Genomic DNA, 19,966 nt, shown 5'->3' on the forward strand with positions numbered 1-19,966 from the left:
AGTGCCAACATAGAGTACTCACGCCCACTGCCCGGTCTGTTTGTCTTCGCTTGATTTTTGAACGCATCCTAATTGGCCAATGACATTCAACGCGTTGGCAACTCTAGAATTTTTGACATCTTTCTCGCTCGCTCACTTGCTGCAGCACAGGGTACGTGTGTGTGGCGGAGATTATTTTTTGTTTTCTTCAAAATACTTAATTAATTTGGAATATATTTTCGCACAGGAAGGAGAAAACCCGATCCTGGCGTCTACAGGATAAACTTTCAGGTTGATTGGCTACAGTACTTTAGGTAAGTCTTGACTTATTACATCGTGACGAGTTCCACGTCAAATGTGTTGGGAGAAAGAAGGTGACACGTATTATCACGAATTCGGGATGCTGATATTTATTATTTCATATAAGTAGCACCGTAGACCAATAATGTATGTACGTTTAACTGTATAACCTACTTGACTTCTCATCTTATTAATTACGTCGATTCTAAGTAAAATGCTATAAGCATGTCAAAACAAGAATGTGTGCCATGTCTTGTATACTTTTATCAGATAACTAAAGTCTGCGTGCGGTTTATTTCAATTAACTGTCTCTCAATCACTGTCTGCAATAGCTATTATCCTGTAGATATCCTGCATGTGCAGACCACATTTTACATTACTTTAAATGTTTGCCCCTGTAATTTAAACTTATGTTGTTAGAATTATACTCTTATTTTTTTGTAAATTAATGTGGCTTTATTGTTGGTTTTTACTCAACTCTATTTGAATGCCATGTTTACATTTGTTTTGGTTATTAAGTAGGTATGTGTTTGAAGTTTTTAGAAAAATAAAAATAACATTATACATTTATTATTATTCCTTATTATCTCTGCTCTATTCATACATATTTAGTCAATTGAGGACATTGAGGGATCATAACACCTATTACCTAATTAGGGAAACATCTATTGTCTGATTATTTGTGTGGAAATCACAATTGCACCTAGTAATCTTGACTCTCTCATTTTTAGTATTTTATACATATTTGACAAATACAGTTACATGATTAGAACTGAATAAATAAAACTAAATCTAAAGATAATGTGATTACTTTAATTAGATAAGATTATGAATGTGATCATTGGAGCTATTAGATAATGTCATACATTTTTTATCCAATTTAGGCCTTGGAAACAACATTCAGTTAAAAATTCTGCTTACTCAAATGAAGTTGTAAGATAAATCTTTTTTCGCTTGCACTTCTTATGATTGTAATAATTTACTGATAACAACATGTAGGTTATCAATTACTCTTGTAAAGTCAAGGGGTAACATACTGAAGTTACATTGTACCCATACCTTAGGTGCATGTCATGTCAGTAAATGTTTTATAATATATCCTATCTTCACATCTGGTGTTAGAATAATGTAAAAAAATAAAATTACTTAAAAGTTTGATTAAATGTAATTTTAATGAAGCATTGAATCTGAATTTCAGAGTAATACATTTGAGACACTTAGGGCTAAATTGATATCACGAGTACATATTCAACTTTTTTGTTTCACATAATTGTATTTTAATTTAAACAGCTGTTCAAACATCAGTTGATGTAATGCTTTAATGTGCATGCATTGTAATGTATCTCTTTTACACTTGTTATAACTAAGTAAGTGTAAATGAGAAAGCAGTATAACCTTGGTTGGAGCAATAAACAGTATTATCTTTTTTGCTGTAGTACTGTAACGACTTGGCGCGGACAAGGACTGCTGGAGGAGACGAAAATGATGCATCAGCAATCCATGATGGTTGGGGATATGTTGCCGGTTCACCCGGAGATTCCGCACGGCGAGGAGATGAACAACGTGGGCTACGAGAACAGCGGGGCGAACGCCTACGACGACCTGTTCCCGGCGCTGCCGCACTCGGCGCCGCCGGTGCAGCGCCACATCCAGCAGGCTACTAGCAAGCTGCGTGTTGGCTCCTCGCTGCACACCCAGGTAATTACATAATATATCCTTCTTGCATTTTAATTCAAAAGTTCTGTGTGAGATAGGTACATCAATAGCACTAAATATATAAAGTACCTACACACCTTTACAATCTAATATACATACCTACTCATTTCCTATAACAAAGCATTAAATTTTTTCGCCTCATCTTTGCATTGGGACCTGACCAATCCAACAGATGAATTTTGATATAATTTTCATTCATAAGAACATCAATCTAGTCTAAGTAGATGTGAAAGGGGAAAGCCATTGTAGGCTTAAACAAAGTATTGATAGTAGTATGAAATCTTATATCTATTTGTGTAACATCTAATCTTGATATCATATTTTTTCTCAATATGAAATGTTACAATCTATGCCAAATGGCTCAGAATTCAACTTGTTTCTTTCGGCGTCAATAACTTATAACCATCTGCCTTATGACAATGGAGTAAGGTCCATTGTTTTAATGGTAACCTGATGATATGATGTTTTACTTGAAACATGAAGGGAAAAGTGAAATAATTCAGGTACGGGCTCCGCCACGTGCCGCGCAGCACCGACCCGCCGCTCACACGCTTACGTAATCACTATGATATTTTAATTTCATTTGCGCCATTTACGACAAGTGAAAACAACTTTTTTGTGTACGCAATAAAGTTGATAGTCAATCGCGTTCTCGCCATCGGTATTTTTACCGTATCGCCTTTCTGTGTATAAATTGATTCAAGTGTAGCCTCAATTATTATCTGCTGTGTAGCAAAATGTAGGGACAACGATAGTAATCAAGCTATAAATACTTACAAATTCGCGTTCAAATCCAGAACGCAATGAAAGCTTATTAAGCTTAAGTTAGCGTGTATCCAAAGTGTTGTGTTTTTGAAGATGGCCTATTCTATATAAAATGTATTATGTTTGTAGGTTTTCCATGTGCCATATGAAGAGCGGAAACTGGATAACGCCAACACGTTTGGCGAGGGTGAATCGTTGCGGACATGTCAAGCCATCACCAAGGACACCGGAGCACACATCGAGATATCTACTAGCAAGGACGGCAGCCTCACTTTCCTCCTAACTGGAAAACACAGCGCCGTTCTGGACGCGCGTCGCAAGATCTTGACCCATTTCCAGCAACAGGTATTTAATTATTCCCATGTATACTGAAAAATATATATGTACTATGTTTAATATTATAATTTGTTAGGGTTCCATACCCGAAGGGTAAAAACTGAACCCTACTACTCCGCTGGACAGCTGTCCGCTGTTCATGAGATACAGCCTGGTTACTGACGGACATCTGTAACCAGGCTGTGTCTCATGAACCGTGATAGTTAGGCAGTTGAAGATTTTGATCTACTCTTATTTTAGCGAAAACACACAGCTCAACCACACGATTTATTATAATTCAAGAAAATGGAGACCTCAATTTTGTAAAGCCACCCAATGAATATTTCTATAATTATACTAATAAATAATTTATTGCTATATCTACTTTGCACTTTTCCAGGCTAGCAAGCAAATCTCGATTCCCAAGGAACACCACCGCTGGATCCTCGGCAAGCAGGGCCAGAAGCTGAAAGATCTTGAGAAGGTGACCGCCACCAAGATCAGCGTGCCCGCCATCGGCGACAGCAGCGAGGTTGTCACCATCACTGGCACCAAGGAGGGAATCGAAAAAGCCGAACATGAGATCAGAGTCTGCTCGGAGGAACAGGTAAGGAATCGCTTTGTCTTTCAAGTTGACTAAATTTCCTTATTGTATTATTATAAAGTCTTGTGGTGCTAACGCTAATATCACATAATAATTATACTTCTGAATAACTTTTGGGTCTAGACTAGACCATGGTAAATTGGACCAAATAAAAGTACAGAGCTACCAATGCAAAGTTGCAAGTTGCAATGTCCCGCGCTTTTTTTTCTTACTCTAATCGAGAATTACCACGTTGCTCGCGCTAATATATGCTATTTTTAAGTAACGAACTGCACACTACGTCATACTATTGGTTACACGAGTATTAGGCTCCATGTTTGTATACTTTCAAAAATTACATTTACTTGACTATGACTTTTAGTCTTCTAAGCTTTCCCATCTACTTGACCTGCTTTTTCTTCACAAAGCCCACTGAATAAATAAATTATTAATGGCTAAAATTTTTTTACAGTCGCGCAAGGCTTTCGAAAGGATCACCGTCCCGAAGATCTACCACCCGTTCATCCAGGGCCCGTACGGCGAGCGCGTGGCCGCGCTCACGGCCGAGACCGGCGCGCGCATCCACATCCCGCCCGCCTCCACGCAGAGCGAGGAGATCGTCGTCGCCGGGGAGAAGAACGGAGTGCTGGCCGCTAAGGCACAGATTGAGCAGATCGCTGAGGACATGGTATGTAGACATCTACCACACATTCATTCAGGCACGGTTGACGACCAAACTTACCGCATAATGTACTGACTTTATGCGGTAACTTTGGTCGTCAACTGCACCATTTAAGAGCTGTCAAATTCAAGGGGACGATTTTACTTGGACTTTACATCTCTACTTCAATCAATAATTCTTTGGTCATTTGTCACCCAATGACTAAATTAAGACGCGTAATATGATTGTCTGAAGCATTTGAAACTTTAAAAAGTGCAGTAATGTAATAAATCCATCGCCAACAGGCCAAGAAATGCTCGACGGTGCGCGTGGAAGTGCCGAAGTCGCAGCACAAGTACGTGATCGGCGCCCGCGGGACCACCATCCAGGAGATCCTCAAGGAGACCGGCGTCTCCGTCGAGATGCCGCCCCCGGACTCGCCCACCGGCACCATCACTCTGCACGGACCTCACAACAAAATCGGCCTTGGTGAGTTCTTCTTCTTCTTCTTCTTCTTTATTAGGGGCTATATAAGGCTCCAAAGCCTATGTATCACTGCGACCATTCTTGATCTATTGTGATCGCCATCTACTACAAGGTGAGTTACTTTCCCCTTTATTCATAAACATCTGCTAAAGTTGACAAGCCGATAATAATCCATCCAATAATAATAGCCGATAATTCCATCATACCAATACGTCGGAAATCCCTTTAGGATCCCAATCCCAAAGGACAATTATCGGCTTGTCAACTTTAGTAGACGTTTATGATTTGATTTGTAATGATTTACCAGTCGACCAACCAGGGGTCAAAAAGTTATTTGACATTTTAGTTTTTTTTGCCTTCGACCAAAAATCGATTTTTATACCTTATTTGACTTAGAACTTGGTGTGAATTTAGCGTGGTCGGAGTCTATTTAATGCGAATAATGCGGTCTTCGCATACTCTTGTTCGATTTGTTTACTCGAAAACTATTATATGGCATCTGTGATATTTAATGACTCAAGTCTTTTATGTTAATGAGAACTGATTTTATTCAATTTCATTGTGCCTAATAACGTCATGTCCTACACATATAAAGCATTTTGATATAAACACATAGATACAGATTTCCCTACTACTCGGGAGATTCGTGCCTATGTCCAGAGTGGACTAGAAGTACCTATTTACTTATTTGTGATATTCATCAATCAATTCAATTGGTACGCTCGACCAATCGATTCGATATCGATCGATAAGCATTCCATTCGTGTGTAGTACCTTGATTAATTAGGTATGTATATGCCACATAACATATAATTAACTTGGCGTTATAGTGCTCTCACACTGGCTGTTATATAACGTTATTTAACTACCAGTGTGGGAGCATAATTTTCTTTGTACAATGTGTATTTTGTCTCACATTTTGCTTAATGAGATAGTGAGACGCAATGATATTGGACAGATGGAATACCACCCTAAGAAGAAGTTTGATAATTTTATAATGATGAAGCCCAAAAATAATACTATTTTTATCTATACTCGCAAAATAGCTTATTAAGAACCAACAGGAGTGGTTATTTCTCCATACAAACGTATTCGACTGTTTCCTCCGTGGGTTTTGATGCTAGAGCAATGATTTTTTCAACACAGATTAATATTGTCAATACCTGTGTCGGACCATTTTGCTTTTTTTGATATTTGTGTTTTTTAAGGCGCTATAAAATGCCCTTCGAAAATGGTCAAAAGGGCCTAATTGACTATGCCACAATGAGAGGCGTGGTATTCAAAACTGATATCAATTAGCCAAAAAAGCAAAACGGTCCGACACAGATAATTTTATAATCATTTAGATTTCTAAGTTTGGTTAGGATTGGTTAAGTTTTGGAGGAGGAAACAGTCGAGTACGAAACCTCGATTTTTGAGATTTTTACGCAGGATTTTTCGCCTTGTCCTTATCGCACTAGTTTTAGGAGCAGCTTCCGTTAGCGAGAAGGGTATATTTACCTAAAATATTTAAAACTCAGCTCCTGTTTCGTCTTAAATGATATTCTCTTTGACAGCTTTATCGAAGGTGTGTGAAAAAGCGAACTCAGTGAAAACGGCAACAGTTGACGCTCCCACATGGATACACAAATACATAATCGGAAAGAACGGCTCGAACATTAAAAAGATTACTCAGGACTTCTCTAAGGTACGTTCACCCTTTAGTACGTAAATAAATGTGACCTACATACGGGAATTAATATATAACGAATACTGCTGGTAAACAAGGGAAAAGGCGTTTTACGAACAAACTTATGGCGAGTGAAAAATATCTTCAAAATCAGAGGGTAAAAATCAACAACAGATAAAAAAATTGCCCATAATGCTCTCGAAAAAAAATGAGAATACTTTGTCCATAATTTGTACAATGTAATGTTTATTTTGTAGGTGCATGTTGACATAACGCATTCCGAGGACAAGGTTAAGATCGACGGGCCCCCCGAGGAAGTGGAGCGCGCGCAAGTGGAACTCAACGACTTCGTCAAGAATCTGATCGCCACGCTCACATACGTTGAACTCTCCGTCGATCCCAAATTCTTCAAACACATTATTGGCAAAAGTGGAGCTAACAGTAAGTTTACAAACGTTGCAGGTATATTCTCTTGTGCATAATATTCGAAAAGTATATGTAACATTTTTAATTCCGAGTTTTGACTCACAGAGTGTCAGATACTGTTTGTTCCGTTTCATTGAGCAGACAGATGAGATGACTGAGCATATAGCATCTTAATATTAGAAAAATATATCCTCTATTATTCCATTTACAATTAAGTTCTGGGTTAAATCAGTAAAATACACCGTGTTTTATTTTATTTTCAGTTAACAGACTGAAGGATGAGACTGGTGTAGTTATTAATATTATTGAAGCAGAAGGAAACAATGTAATTCGTATCGAAGGCAGCCATCAAGGGGTAGCTGACGCAGAAAGGAAGCTAAGAGAAATGGTCATGAAATTAGAAAACGAAAGATCAAAAGAAGTCTATGTTGACCATAGGTATATTAAGTCCCTCATTGGCGTAAGAGGGGACAGGATTAAAGAGATACGCGAGAAATTCGAACGCGTGTTGATCACTTTACCCGACCAGGGGCAAAAGAGGAGTCCGATCAAACTGAGAGGACCTCAGGAAGACATCGAGAAATGCGAGAAGCACCTTAACAAGATGATCAAAGAAATCGCAGAATCGTCATACGTCCAAGAAGTGCCAATCTTCAAGCAGTTCCACAAGTTTATCATCGGGAAGGGTGGCGCTAACCTGAGAAAGATCAGGGACGAGACGCAGACGCAGATCGATCTACCGGCCGAAGGGGACGACAGTGACGTCATCACGGTGCGCGGCAAGCGAGAGAACGTCGAGGAAGCGGTGAAGAAGATCCAACAGATCCACAACGAGAAGGCGAATGTGGTCACCGAGGAAGTGACGATCCCGCCCAAGTACTACAACTCGCTGATCGGCGCCGGCGGCAAGCTCATCCACTCCATCATGGAGGAGTGCGGCGGCGTGCTCATTAAGTTCCCAGCGGCCGATAGCGACAGTGACAAAGTCGTTATCAAGGTAACTTTCACCGTTATCTCACCCTTTACCTCGATACCTTTTTGTATTGTTATATTGTTCAAATCTTGCGACATTCAGCTACGCGATAGAGCGTGGCAAGTAATTCCTCACTACCAGCGAGGAATTACGTATATACCTACTCGGCCTGTTCTCATAAAATCCTTACCTAATATTCGACATCTCTCGACGCTCTACCACACCATTAAACCACAGTACATATTATCTTTCACAATCCAAAATCCTTAGGATGTTGGGAAGATTCTATAGTTCGTTTTTTTAGCATTAGAAAGAACTTGAAAGAATCTTGACTAGTCTTTTAATTGAAAAACGCTTTTTAAAAATCAGTAACTATTACTTATGAAAGCAGAAGAGTATAAATTATCGTATTAGATTAATAATATTTGCCGTAACTTATTTTTAAAACGTGTTTTTCAATTAAAATACACATCAAGATTGTTTACCTTATTTCTAATGCTAAAAAAAACGAAGTATAACACATAGAGTTTTCATTTTAATATAGTCAGGATCAAATAGATAGCGGCCACCCCGATATATTTAGTCATACTGGTCACTCTAGGTATATGATGCTGGCTGAATTATTGTGATCGTTCGATCTTAAACATGTTCTCTACACATTTTTCCATGGTCTCTATTTCTATTTATTTGTAAATACAATTCCTTGCATTTCACATTATTCGCAAATTACGTATTTAAATGTAACATTTTTATTCTCAGGGGCCAGGTGAAGATGTAGAGAAAGCGAAAGCGCAGCTGCTCGCCCACGCGTCCGAACGCGAGCTGACGTCGCACACGGCCACCGTGCGCGCTCGCGCCGAGCACCACAAGTTCCTCATCGGCAAGAGCGGCGCGAACATTCGCAAGATCCGCGAACACACCGGCGCTCGCATCATCTTCCCCACTGATAAGGATGAGGACAAGGAAGCCATCTTTATCATCGGTGAGTACCTATCTCTCACTCTGTTCTACCTTATGACAAAGAGCATTGATGAAGTCTAAGAAAAAAACGGCAAAATGTATGGAGCTAAAAGCGCCATCTTGTTTACTTGTCAAATTCGAAACGAAATTGTCTTACGGCTCGATTCGGAAAATGAATTAGATTTCTACTAGACTTCAACAAGTTACGATATGGATAATTTAAAGATATTTGTAAGATAGATATGTCAAATTTGACGTTTTCGCGATTCTGGAGGTCCTTGAACGATTTCGACAAGTTATGACTTAGATATCCAAGTCACATCTAATCGATATCTAATGTAGATCTAGTTGATCTCTAAATCGTCTCTAGATCTTGTGATTATCTCGAAATCCGAATAGGCCTGTTAGATTTTACGCATCTTACTCAATCAATGTATCTTTTCTTATGATAAAGTAATGTAACTTTTGATTAGTAGGAGAGCAAACTAAATTGAGGATATATCGCTATCTCACTCTCTTTTACCATGACCACACAAGAGTGAATGAGAAATGTTACTACGCGTCTTCGGCTTAAATTGCGGACAGTACAAGTAGGTGTCGTAAATTCTTTATCCATTTAAATTTTGCATTGTTAAGAATGAATGAATAAATGAAAAATGTTTATTTTCAGGCCTATTGGCCCATAGATAAAATCCATCATAAGGTTAATATTACAAGTATTATACTTTTTGGCGGCGTGTTTTCGATATTCATTCTTACCCCTGACCCCTGTGAAGGTAAAAAATAGAAAAGAACTAACTAAATTTCGTGTAAATGAGGTCGTACTGCGCCGTCTGAACTGTGCAATCTACTACCCAATGTATTTGATTTTGTACTAAAATGATAGTTCGATTGGGGAATTAGGTAGATTGGGCGGTCTTTTTGCAAAAGTGACACTACTATTATGTTTCGTACAAACAGGCCGCGAGGAGCAAGTGGAGGCCGCCCGCAAGCAACTGGAGGCGGCCGTGGCCGAGATCAGCAACGTGTCCGAGAGCGAGATGGCGGTGGCGCCGCGCCACCACCGGCACTTCGTGGCGCGCCGCGGCGAGGTGCTGCGCCGCATCGCCGACGACTGCGGCGGCGTGCAGATCTCCTTCCCGCGCCAGGGCGTCAACAGCGACCGCGTCGTGCTCAAGGGGCCCAAGGACTGCATCGAGGCCGCCAAGCAGAGGATCAACGAGATCATCGAGGATTTGGAAGCTAAGGTCGGTTACTCATCTACTATTTATTGTTTATGGGAATGTATAAGACTACCGTTACGCGCCGCGGCAGCGTGCATATCTTTCGGCGCTAGGCCGTCAACAGTGACCGCGTCGTGCTCGAGGGCCCTAAGGACTGCATAGAGGCCGCTAAGCAGAGGATCAATGACATCATCGAGGATTTAGAAGCTTAGGTCGGTTGCTAATGAGAGAGCAGAAACAGATCACGAGAGAGAGGCTCCGTTTGTGTTATATTTCATGAAACAATTGAAACATCTCTATAACTTTTATGAGAATTATAAGACCTGTGGCCCGATTCACGAACGGAACTCTTTTGTCACCTTTTTAGGAACTCTTACATGCTACAAAGCCTTATAGAATATTTATCGCACACATTAGTTTCTTGTGCAATCTAACTTTAGAAAATTGTGGCTAGAATCCATACTTCATATACTCTGTAACTAACCAAAATATTGTGACACGCAGGTCACGATCGAATGCGTGATTCCGCAAAAGCACCACCGCACCGTGATGGGCGCGCGCGGCTCCAAGGTGAAGGACATCACGGCCGAGTTCGACGTGCAGATCAAGTTCCCGGAGCGCGACACGGCCGAGGGCGCCGACATCCCCGTGCGCAACGGCGACGACGAGCACGCCGCCAACGACGTGATCCGCATCACCGGCCGCCCCGAGAACTGCGAGGCCGCCAAGAAGGCGCTGCTCGAACAGGTATTGACACTTTTTTTTAGGGTTCGTATCCAAAGGGTAAAAACGGGACCCTATTACTTAGGGCCACCCCACATCTCGAAAGACGCCAAATGTGGGGTGGCCCTAAGGCTCTGCTCGAACAGGTTATGACACATCTTTTTTTACGGTTCCGTACCCAAAGGGTAAAACTAAAAACGGGACCCTATTACTAAGACTACACTTTCCATCTGTCTGTCACCGGGCTGTATCTCATGAATCGTGATAGTTGAAATTTTCACAGATGATGTATATTTCTGTTGCGACTATAGCAACAAATACTAAAAAGAAGAAATAAATCGGCGAATTTCATTAGTTAATAAAAGCACTTACTTGTCAAAATAATTAACATTACTGGACTAATTCATCTAATTATATCAAACGCATTAAGCTCATTAATAATCATGAACAATTTACGTAAATGAAGTTTAGTTGATTCTACATCAACAATCAATATTGTTCCATTTATAAACTAAATACAAACGCGATATGCTACATTGATAAGGCAAATTGGTATGCACATTTTATCAATTTCAATCTCGGTCGGCGTAAGGGCTGATTTAGACGGCGCCCTAACTCGCATGCAATATTAGTTACATTGCGGACTGTTGGTAACGTCCGATTCAGCCGACCAATCAAAAATCGCAATGTAATAAAACTCGCATCGCCTAAATGAGCCCTAAGAGTAGAAGGAGACCGTTGCTTAGTTCACCATTTTGACGCCGTATCAAACATAAAAGCTGTCACACAGACACCACCTAAGTGTCAAAACTGAAATTGAACTTAATGCATATGCGCGTAGGTCTATGTTGCGCTGTGGTCTGTGACGGATTAATCCGTCTTTGACGTTGGACTTGCGGTTCGTATATATCCGTTGTTGGCCTCGAAAAGTTTAATATCAACAATACAAATGAAAAAGGTGTGCCTTCGATAGAACTAATGAGATTTTTAACGTATTCACGAGATATAACACTTTAAACTTTTGTACTCATATTTATTTACACAACCGATCTACCGCGAATAACGTTTCAGCTGAGTTGCACCAGTCTTTCCGTGACCACAGCTGGTGCAACTCACTGAAAGGACAGAATTTAAGGTAAAAACAATGAAAATATATCGCGGTAGACCTGTTTGTGTAATTATATTACAGGACATTCTTAGACAGATTGACCAAGTCCCACAGTAAGCTCAAGAAGGCTTGTGTTGTGGGTACTCCGACAACGATATATATAATATACAAATACTGAAATACACAGAAAACACCCATGACTCAGGAACAAATATCTGTATCATCATACAAATAAATGCCCTTACTGGGATTTAAACCCAGGACCATCGGCTTCGCAGGCAGGGTCACTACCCACTAGGCCAGACCGGTCGTCAAATATGTATTAACGAGAGTTGTATGGCCAGGTCCCCATCACCATCGAGGTGGAAGTCCCGAACGACCTGCACAGGCTACTGGCGGGACAGAAGCGGCGAGAGCTCATGCAGACCTACGACGTCCATATCCTGCTGCCGCCCAACGACGAACCCTCTGACATCGTTAAGGTACGTTGCGAGACCATTTGTGTGCAAAATTTTTTTTTCTTTTGTCTTTACCTTCCGTGATTATTTCTCACTTGATGGTCTCATCGGAAGATCAGCGCTGGAAGTCGCCAGCAACATGCTCAGATGGGGTAATTTCGTGACACTTTATTTTATCGCTAAGGTCGTAAGGTCATATCCAACCAAACAAGTTGAACAATGCACAACCAACAAATTCATAATAATTTGATGTTAGGTTAGGTAGACGTAGGGGTTACATTTTTTTACAGTTACATTTATTACCACTAGGCATTAGAATGTCAGCAGCACGATCATGTTAGAAACATTATCGATTTAACAATTTTATTGAAACTTGTATTAAGTGGGATGAAATCCTTTGTTATTCAATAGTTTTATTATATTGTATTGTATATCTAACAGGTAACTGGAACGCCTACAAATGTTGAAAAGGCGAAAGAAGCACTTGCCGAGAAGATCGTCGAGATGGAAAAAGAAAAGGAAGACAGAGCCTTGAGGTACGTACAGAACAGACATAATCAAAAGAAGGAATCATTATATTGTTACAGGCCAGTCGAAATGTAACTAGAATAGATTATTGAATAAATATGTCAGTGACGACGGCTACTGATTAATGTGCCCGCTTAGCTACGCGGATATGACCGTAAGAGACCTTTCTGGTTTTTTAATTTATGTCAATCGACTTTACCGACTTTTAATTATTATTAGTTTCCTAATTACGGACTTTCATGTTATAAGTATGCATAACTAGTAAGTGCCTTAAACAAGTTAGCTGTATAAAGCATCGTCAGAATGCTTGCGCCATCTCCATTGCCGCCGTCTCTGACGCCAGAAATAAAACTACGAGTATATGGCGGATAATGTTCTCCACTCGCGCGACCTAAAGAAACAAATCTTACACCGGCCAACGAAGTGGGGCATTCAAATTGAAAATATCACAAAAATATATTTGGAAAATTTTATTTCACCGTACGGTCAAGCCGTTCGGTGCCCCTTAAAAAATCTAGTATGTATTCTAGATTTTCTTACTTGTACAATAAGCAACACTCTTAACTGTCCATCGATGGACCTTATTATAAAAGGCATAAGGTCCACCGATGGACAGTTAACAGTGTGGGCGATGGTACTAGTGTGTTACTAACGGCTTCTCATAACGTACAATTGCACGTCGTGACAAACATTTATTTGAAGTGGACGTGTAATTGTGCGAGTGTCGTCATTGCCCTCATACATATGGATTAGGGCCGTATAATGAAACATTCTGCATAATTTTTAACTTCTATCTTCACTTCTGTTTCGTAACCATTGTTTTTTCTCTTTGTTTTGAAAAACATAGAATTTAAAAATATCTGAGAACCTTTGGTACCTTAGTGCTGTTGGTTGTTACAAATGTGCAAGATACAAATAAGGTGTATGGGGGTTATTTTGATAAGTGTTTTGAGTGAGCTGATACTATTAGTATTCGAAAATATTCATATTTGTGTTTGAAAATAACACCGATTCCGATTTTGTTTAATTGGATATGTGTATTAAGTATTGATTAAGGCTTTATGAAATAACTGGTCATAATCATCATTGGATTTAAGAAAATATTATAATAGTTACGTAAAACAGGACGATAGTCTCTTGCTTATGAACGTCCGTCCTGTGCCCAGCAGTGGGACGTATATATGCTGAATTAGTATTATTAACAAACAAATAAAATGTAATATTATAAACCTTTATCAATAACGCTACATGCCAATCGCAAAATCGCAATCTAACTTAATCTCTCTCATCACAGGTCATACGAGCTGAAGTTCAAGGTGGATCCGGAATACCACCCCCTGGTGATCGGCAAGAGCGGCGTGGTGATCACCAAGATCCGCACCGACTACGGCGTGCAGATCAACCTGCCCAAGCGCGGCGAGCCCGACGATGACGTCATCACCATCCAGGGCTACGAGGACAAGGCGCACCAGGCCAAGGACGCCATCATGGCCATCGTCCATCAGCTGGTAACATGCTCACTTTATCCTTTCAATGCTTCAACTCGCTCGAAAATCGCCAATGTGAAAGGGCCCTTAACGTTAAATAGTCAAATATTTGTTGTAGGAATTTTTTTAACAACATTTAAATACGATAAAACAGTGATTTGAATCAACTATCCGCCGGTTCCATTTTGTAAAAGTATGAGATGAGTGAATTCTGAAATAACCTAAAAACTAAATTTTAAATAGTGTATCACGTGACAAAAGTCAAGAGACGGGCCTACCAAATGAGTAGAAAACAACAAAGTCACTAACTCGTTCCTTTATCCCCAGGACAACCAATACCGCGAGGAAGTGGACATCGACCCGCGAGTCCACAGACGGCTGATCGGGCAGCGCGGCAAGAACATCCGCAAGATCATGGACGAGTACAAGGTGGACATCCGCTTCCCGCGCCAGGGCGACGACAGCATCGTCGTCATCACCGGTGACGAGGACAACGTGCTCGACGCCAAGGACCATCTGCTCAACGTGGCCGAGGAATACGTAAGATACTTACTATATTTTGTATCTACAGTTAAGATCGGTTTTCCTAGGATAGCGGTGCCGTCATATAGCGGCCGTGTCCATACAAATACTGCGACATCCATATTGCACAAAAAAGGTGGACACTTATGTTAGGCACCAAGTGTACTAAGCGGAGCAGGGCTATAACCGCGAAAATGGAAGTTCGCAAATTGCGAGCATTTTCTCTGTCACTCTAATTACGCTTTCATTGGAGTAAAAGAGAAAGGTCCCCGCATTTTGCGAATTTTTGATCTCGCGGTAGCCCCTCAGTTTGCTATAATTCGATAATGATTTTTAAATAAAGAACAAAGGTAACATTCTCCGCCTCGGGATTTCTCCAGTGGTATAATACGATGAAATCAAGATACCAAAATAGATCTCGCCATTCAGAGCTCACTAGTCAATATTTTAAAAAGCCAGGGGTACATGTAACGCTACAACGGTGTTCCGTTCCCTCAGCTGCAAGACGTCGCAGACCGTTACACGCGGCCCGCGGCGCCGTCGCTGGACTTCGGCGAGGCGCTGGCCAGCGAGCCGGCCGCGGCCCCGGGCGCCGGCGCCGGCGGGGCGGGCGCGGCGGGCGCGGGCGGGCCGCCGGCGGCCGGGTTCGTGGTGCGCGGCGGGCCGTGGGAGCAGCGCGCGCCCGACACGGCGTCCACGCGCGACTTCCCCACCATGCCGGGCGCGCCGCGCGCCGCCGCCGCCGCCGCCGCCGCCGCGCCTGCACCGCAGCCCGCCCCGGCCGCCGCCGGAGCCGCCTGGGGCCCGCGCCGCTAGTCGCCCCGCGCTCCGACCTGCGGCCGCAGTTATATGAGTTACTTTCCTTTACACTGGTGACTCGTGCGGGGACGACCGTCGCGGTTGTGGCCTCCTCGAAATTGTTGCGCGGTTATGTTTCGTGCGCGCGTTCCGCCTTCGCGTCCGCGCCGGGGGGAGCGGGAATTTTTTGTTCTAAAAAGATTTACACGAAAAAGGAGCGTAACTTATATAATCGAATGTTATATATTTACATAAAATTATGTATTTTTGTTCATAGTATAGAACGATTATTATTATTAATTGTCGATGAAAGAAATCAAGTTTTTGATTCCCCGACGTGTGCGGGCCGCGACGCGATCGGTCGGCCTATTTCGACTGCGCGGCCGCTCCGGGACACGATGATTTACTTATTATATAGATTAGCTGTCATTATTTAGGCGACAATCTATTTTTACGCGTCCAGTGAGATTGCTGCATTTTCCGATAATTCATTTTCGTTCCGAACTATAGCAACGAAATTGGCTGATCGATTAGTTATTATTTTAACGTATTTGTGTACGCATGATGTTATTTTTAATGAACTATATACCATGTAATGTTAATATGGAAGATGCCATTTGACTAAGTTGTTGATATCGCTATTCTGATATACGAAATATACCCGTTTTGTTTTAAGAATCCTCTGAACCGCCTTGAGCTATGCTATCTTCGATATACTAACACAACTAATTTTCATAACACGTTGGATAATTTTAAGTATTAAAAGCTATTCCTATTTAATCTAAAACTATCAATAGTCTACATATGTATACAATATTTCATAAGTTTCTTTCTCGCGTCGTTCCGGAGGATCCTTACCATACATTTCGTGTTTTGTCCTAGTTGAGTGCATAATTTAAATGTTTCTGTGTACTTATTGTTTAAAATTATAATAAAATGTCTATTTTTTTCATAATAATTTTCATATCTTATTTTTTCTATACTATGTTTTGTAAGTGTTGCCTATAACAATAAAATGAATCAGTAATATAAAACTCGAGAATGAATATTTTTACAAAGTAATTTGTACATAGCAAATTGTGTTTGAAATATATTAATAATAAATCTTTTACAAGAATTGAAGTAGTGTTTCCTTTCAAAAATATATCTACCGACAACATCATCAAAAAGATTACCGCATCTTTTAAGTCATACTGTAATTTTGTGGAAGACAAAGAGAATATAACATTTGAAAAAAATAGATTATGAGATATTTCAATGCTTAAATAGCTCTCTGGGTCATTCTAATGCAAAAGTGCATTCTTAATGTGCTTGCCGAGCTTGTGCAAGCATTGCACCATAAGACACAGTCCAGACGGGACAATTTTTCGCCAATCTGATTAAATTGTCCGATCAAATCAGACCGTGTGAACGCAAACGACAATTTGGCTCGCCGATTATTACCGATAAAATGGAGGTGCGAACGCAAGAATAGCAATTTGTGACGCTAGTCTTTTTGTTTGGGGGCATTAATTTAGACGGCTCAAATATCACCATAAATCTAAAATTGGAGATTGATGCCAATTTCAAATCGGTCGATTTGATCATCCCGTCTTCACTTAATAGTTGCCTGTATTGCCATATAAAAAAATCATTGCAGAATGACAGACGCATGACACTGACGGTCTGACTTGACTGATTGTATGCTGATTGTAAATTGTATTTTTTTATATGGATTCACTTTGATTCATATTTGAATTGAATTTGTAGGTTTATTAATGGTTTAATAGTTTGACTATGTAATTTTTTCTGTACCTATCTATTTGGACTGTAATAATACGAGATGCAAGAACAGTGCCCTGACATCAATTTGTACGTATATCTTAAACGTTTAACCAATACAAATCACGATTAGGTTAGTTTTGTTTAGTTAAAATATTTTATACAATTAAAAAAAAAATTAATAATACATTCTTGAGATTGGATCTACGATTCTACTACATAAGGCGCCTGGTCGTAATAAACACCAAATCATATGTCCAAATGCATTCTTCTAATTATCAAATGCATTGCTTTACTTAGTGCTAACTGAATAGCATTAGGGTAATATTGAGCTTAGTTCTTTTAATCTTAAAACAACATTATTTTTGATGTTAACCTCTTGAGATACATATTCCACAATCCACAATCTGTTCTGAACTTTTATAGAGTAACCTAAGAGTTCCAAATTCAAAATTAAAACAACTTCTTCTGGGTCTCAGGAGGATAGAAAATAATATCATAGGAATAAACACTGATCTTTGAATTTAATCTTAATATTTCAGATGTTTGACAATACCATTTCAATCAGCCGAGTATGCCACACTGGCTTGTAATGTTTTGAATGTTGACAAAGAATTGAAGGGAAGTGGAGTCTCACGGGATATAACCACAAATAGTGAAAGTCTTGTAATGTAAGTGTGTTCAATAGTATATATTTTTAATGTTCACATAGTTCATGATACTTCAGTAGTGGATTAGCAGTGTTGGCCACCCTGGGCCCCAGGCCTGTAGTAAGTACTAGCCACCCCATTCTCAGCACCCATCATATAGACTGCCACCCCTAGTATTTGGCCGTCCTAAGCCCCAGGCCTACTGGGCTTTAGGACAAATCCACCACTGTGATACCTGAACAATCATGGGAAACACAAAATATCCACAGTAATTTTTACCTATTCTTTTATTACAGAAATTTAAATGGGCAGGATTTGAAAAGACTGAGAGTATCTGCCAATTCTATGCTGAAGAATGTTATTCTTATAACAAAAACATTTAACCAGTTTGAACAAAATTGAAAGATTCCAAAATGCCGGAACACACACCAGCTCCTACACCTGCAAGATCATTATATGGATTTTTTATGTACTTGTTCAGCAAAACAGTACTTGCAATATATTGTATATGGGCCTTTGTTCCAGATGAGTATCTTAATTATTTAAATATATACTACTACCCACAAAAATATTGGGCCACAGCAGTTCCAATTCAATGTTTAGTAACACTTACATTATTTGTATTTTTTATATATCCCAGCATTAATTGGTGCATGACCAGTAACATAGACAGCATAAATACTATAACAGATCCCCATTCTAGTTATTGTGTTACAAAAATGGATACTCATTTCAAAGTGCCAGACACTTGTGTCTGTACAGCAAAAGACAGTTGTTTCAAAAGCAGATACATTGTTACTGATAGTGAGATTAAAGAAAATTCTGTGCCTCACCTGCATGATCTAGACATTAGGTATGTTTGCAAGAAACTGTATTTAAATAGATAACTATGTACATATAAAGTTGAATTGTTAAATAAATGTGGTTATTCCCAGTTATCACTGAGAAACACAATCATATTAGTAACCAGTAAACTCTATGCCATTGGCATAAGGTTTACTGCTGGTTGGGGTAGTAATTACTGAGAATAACCTATTATGCAGAACAATTAATTGTTTCATTTATATGCTTCTGACATTTACGCTGTAATGCAAATCTCACTTTTGTTTAGTTTCCACAGTCATTCATAACGCTCCGGCCAAGCCGTATTGTACCATACCTACATACTGCTATGAAATACCTATGCCTTAGGTTATGACTTGAAGGCTTTTCTAGAACTAAATTTTAGTCCTTTCAAAGCCACCTGTTACAAAATATTTTCCTGTAATAACTAATCAGATACTTACCTACAACTCATCATCATTAGCTAACTTAATACAAATTTGATTAATCAAAACAATTGACAAGGTGTGTTTTCTGAAATTTCATATGTTCATAGCAATTAGTCGGAAGTTTAGAGGGCCTACCGCGAACACCGAAGTTAGCAAATTGCGGGTACCTATATTTTCTCTTTTACTACGCCTTAATTGGAGGAAAAGAGAAAGATGCCCGTAACTTGCGAACTTCGGTGTTTGCGGTCCTCTTCTGCGAACTCGACTCCACACTCGCGTTCACGCCACGATTCGCGCACGAGTGTGAAGGGGGCTAGTATATACCTACTGCCCCTACTGGTAATCGGCGGCAGATGGGGGCGATTTATACATATTGAGGAGAACTCCTTATTGAGAATAATAGGCAATAAAATTACCTTGAGGTTAAAAAGGCACATTTTATCCCACTGCCTATAGCCCAACCCAGACCAAACTGCTTGATATAGGTACTTATTTCATTCAAACCGTTGCGCTATTAGTAGAGGATCTTAAGGGTGGTATTCCACCTGTCCAATTTCTTTGCCCAATTTGTAGGTATTGTGTCTCACATTTTGTTTTAATGAGA

At 40.1% G+C, this 19,966-nt stretch overlaps 2 protein-coding genes across 3 annotated transcripts; both read left to right on the plus strand.

The window, feature by feature from the left end:
• Positions 1 to 79: 79 nt before the first annotated feature.
• On the plus strand, positions 80 to 16,802 carry LOC134665202 (vigilin). 2 transcript variants are annotated; one of them, XM_063522070.1, is made up of 18 exons: positions 80 to 151; positions 227 to 289; positions 1,713 to 1,977; positions 2,890 to 3,105; positions 3,476 to 3,682; positions 4,131 to 4,346; positions 4,625 to 4,808; positions 6,362 to 6,492; positions 6,732 to 6,915; positions 7,164 to 7,897; positions 8,633 to 8,855; positions 9,794 to 10,080; positions 10,561 to 10,803; positions 12,232 to 12,369; positions 12,787 to 12,881; positions 14,168 to 14,381; positions 14,688 to 14,900; positions 15,381 to 16,802. In XM_063522070.1, exons 3-18 carry the CDS (start codon positions 1,762 to 1,764, stop codon positions 15,696 to 15,698), a joined length of 3,819 nt encoding a protein of 1,272 aa, XP_063378140.1. In that variant the 5' UTR covers positions 80 to 151; positions 227 to 289; positions 1,713 to 1,761; the 3' UTR covers positions 15,699 to 16,802. The 2 variants fall into 2 exon arrangements, with proteins under 2 accessions (XP_063378140.1, XP_063378141.1); XM_063522071.1 differs by having other exon boundaries at positions 137 to 151; positions 227 to 293; positions 1,716 to 1,977.
• Positions 16,803 to 17,376: 574 nt separating this feature from the next.
• LOC134665204 (phosphatidylinositol N-acetylglucosaminyltransferase subunit P) lies at positions 17,377 to 18,983 on the plus strand. Its single transcript, XM_063522072.1, has 3 exons — positions 17,377 to 17,531; positions 17,984 to 18,112; positions 18,388 to 18,983. Exon 3 carries the CDS (start codon positions 18,505 to 18,507, stop codon positions 18,976 to 18,978), a length of 474 nt encoding a protein of 157 aa, XP_063378142.1. The 5' UTR covers positions 17,377 to 17,531; positions 17,984 to 18,112; positions 18,388 to 18,504; the 3' UTR covers positions 18,979 to 18,983.
• The last annotated feature ends 983 nt before the right edge of the window (positions 18,984 to 19,966 follow it).

Source organism: Cydia fagiglandana, chromosome 6 (genome assembly GCF_963556715.1).
Source record: "Cydia fagiglandana chromosome 6, ilCydFagi1.1, whole genome shotgun sequence".
Lineage (NCBI taxonomy): Eukaryota > Metazoa > Arthropoda > Insecta > Lepidoptera > Tortricidae > Cydia > Cydia fagiglandana.

Excerpts from the sequence above, each read along its gene's own strand:
- LOC134665202 (XM_063522070.1), top strand. The coding sequence starts at position 1,762 with ATGATGCATCAGCAATCCATGATGGTTGGGGATATGTTGCCGGTTCAC. Across the intron at positions 6,493-6,731 it reads TTACTCAGGACTTCTCTAAG|GTGCATGTTGACATAACGCA; the intron begins GTACGTTCACCC and ends TTTATTTTGTAG. Across the intron at positions 12,370-12,786 it reads AACCCTCTGACATCGTTAAG|GTAACTGGAACGCCTACAAA; the intron begins GTACGTTGCGAG and ends TATATCTAACAG.
- LOC134665204 (XM_063522072.1), top strand. The coding sequence starts at position 18,505 with ATGCCGGAACACACACCAGCTCCTACACCTGCAAGATCATTATATGGA.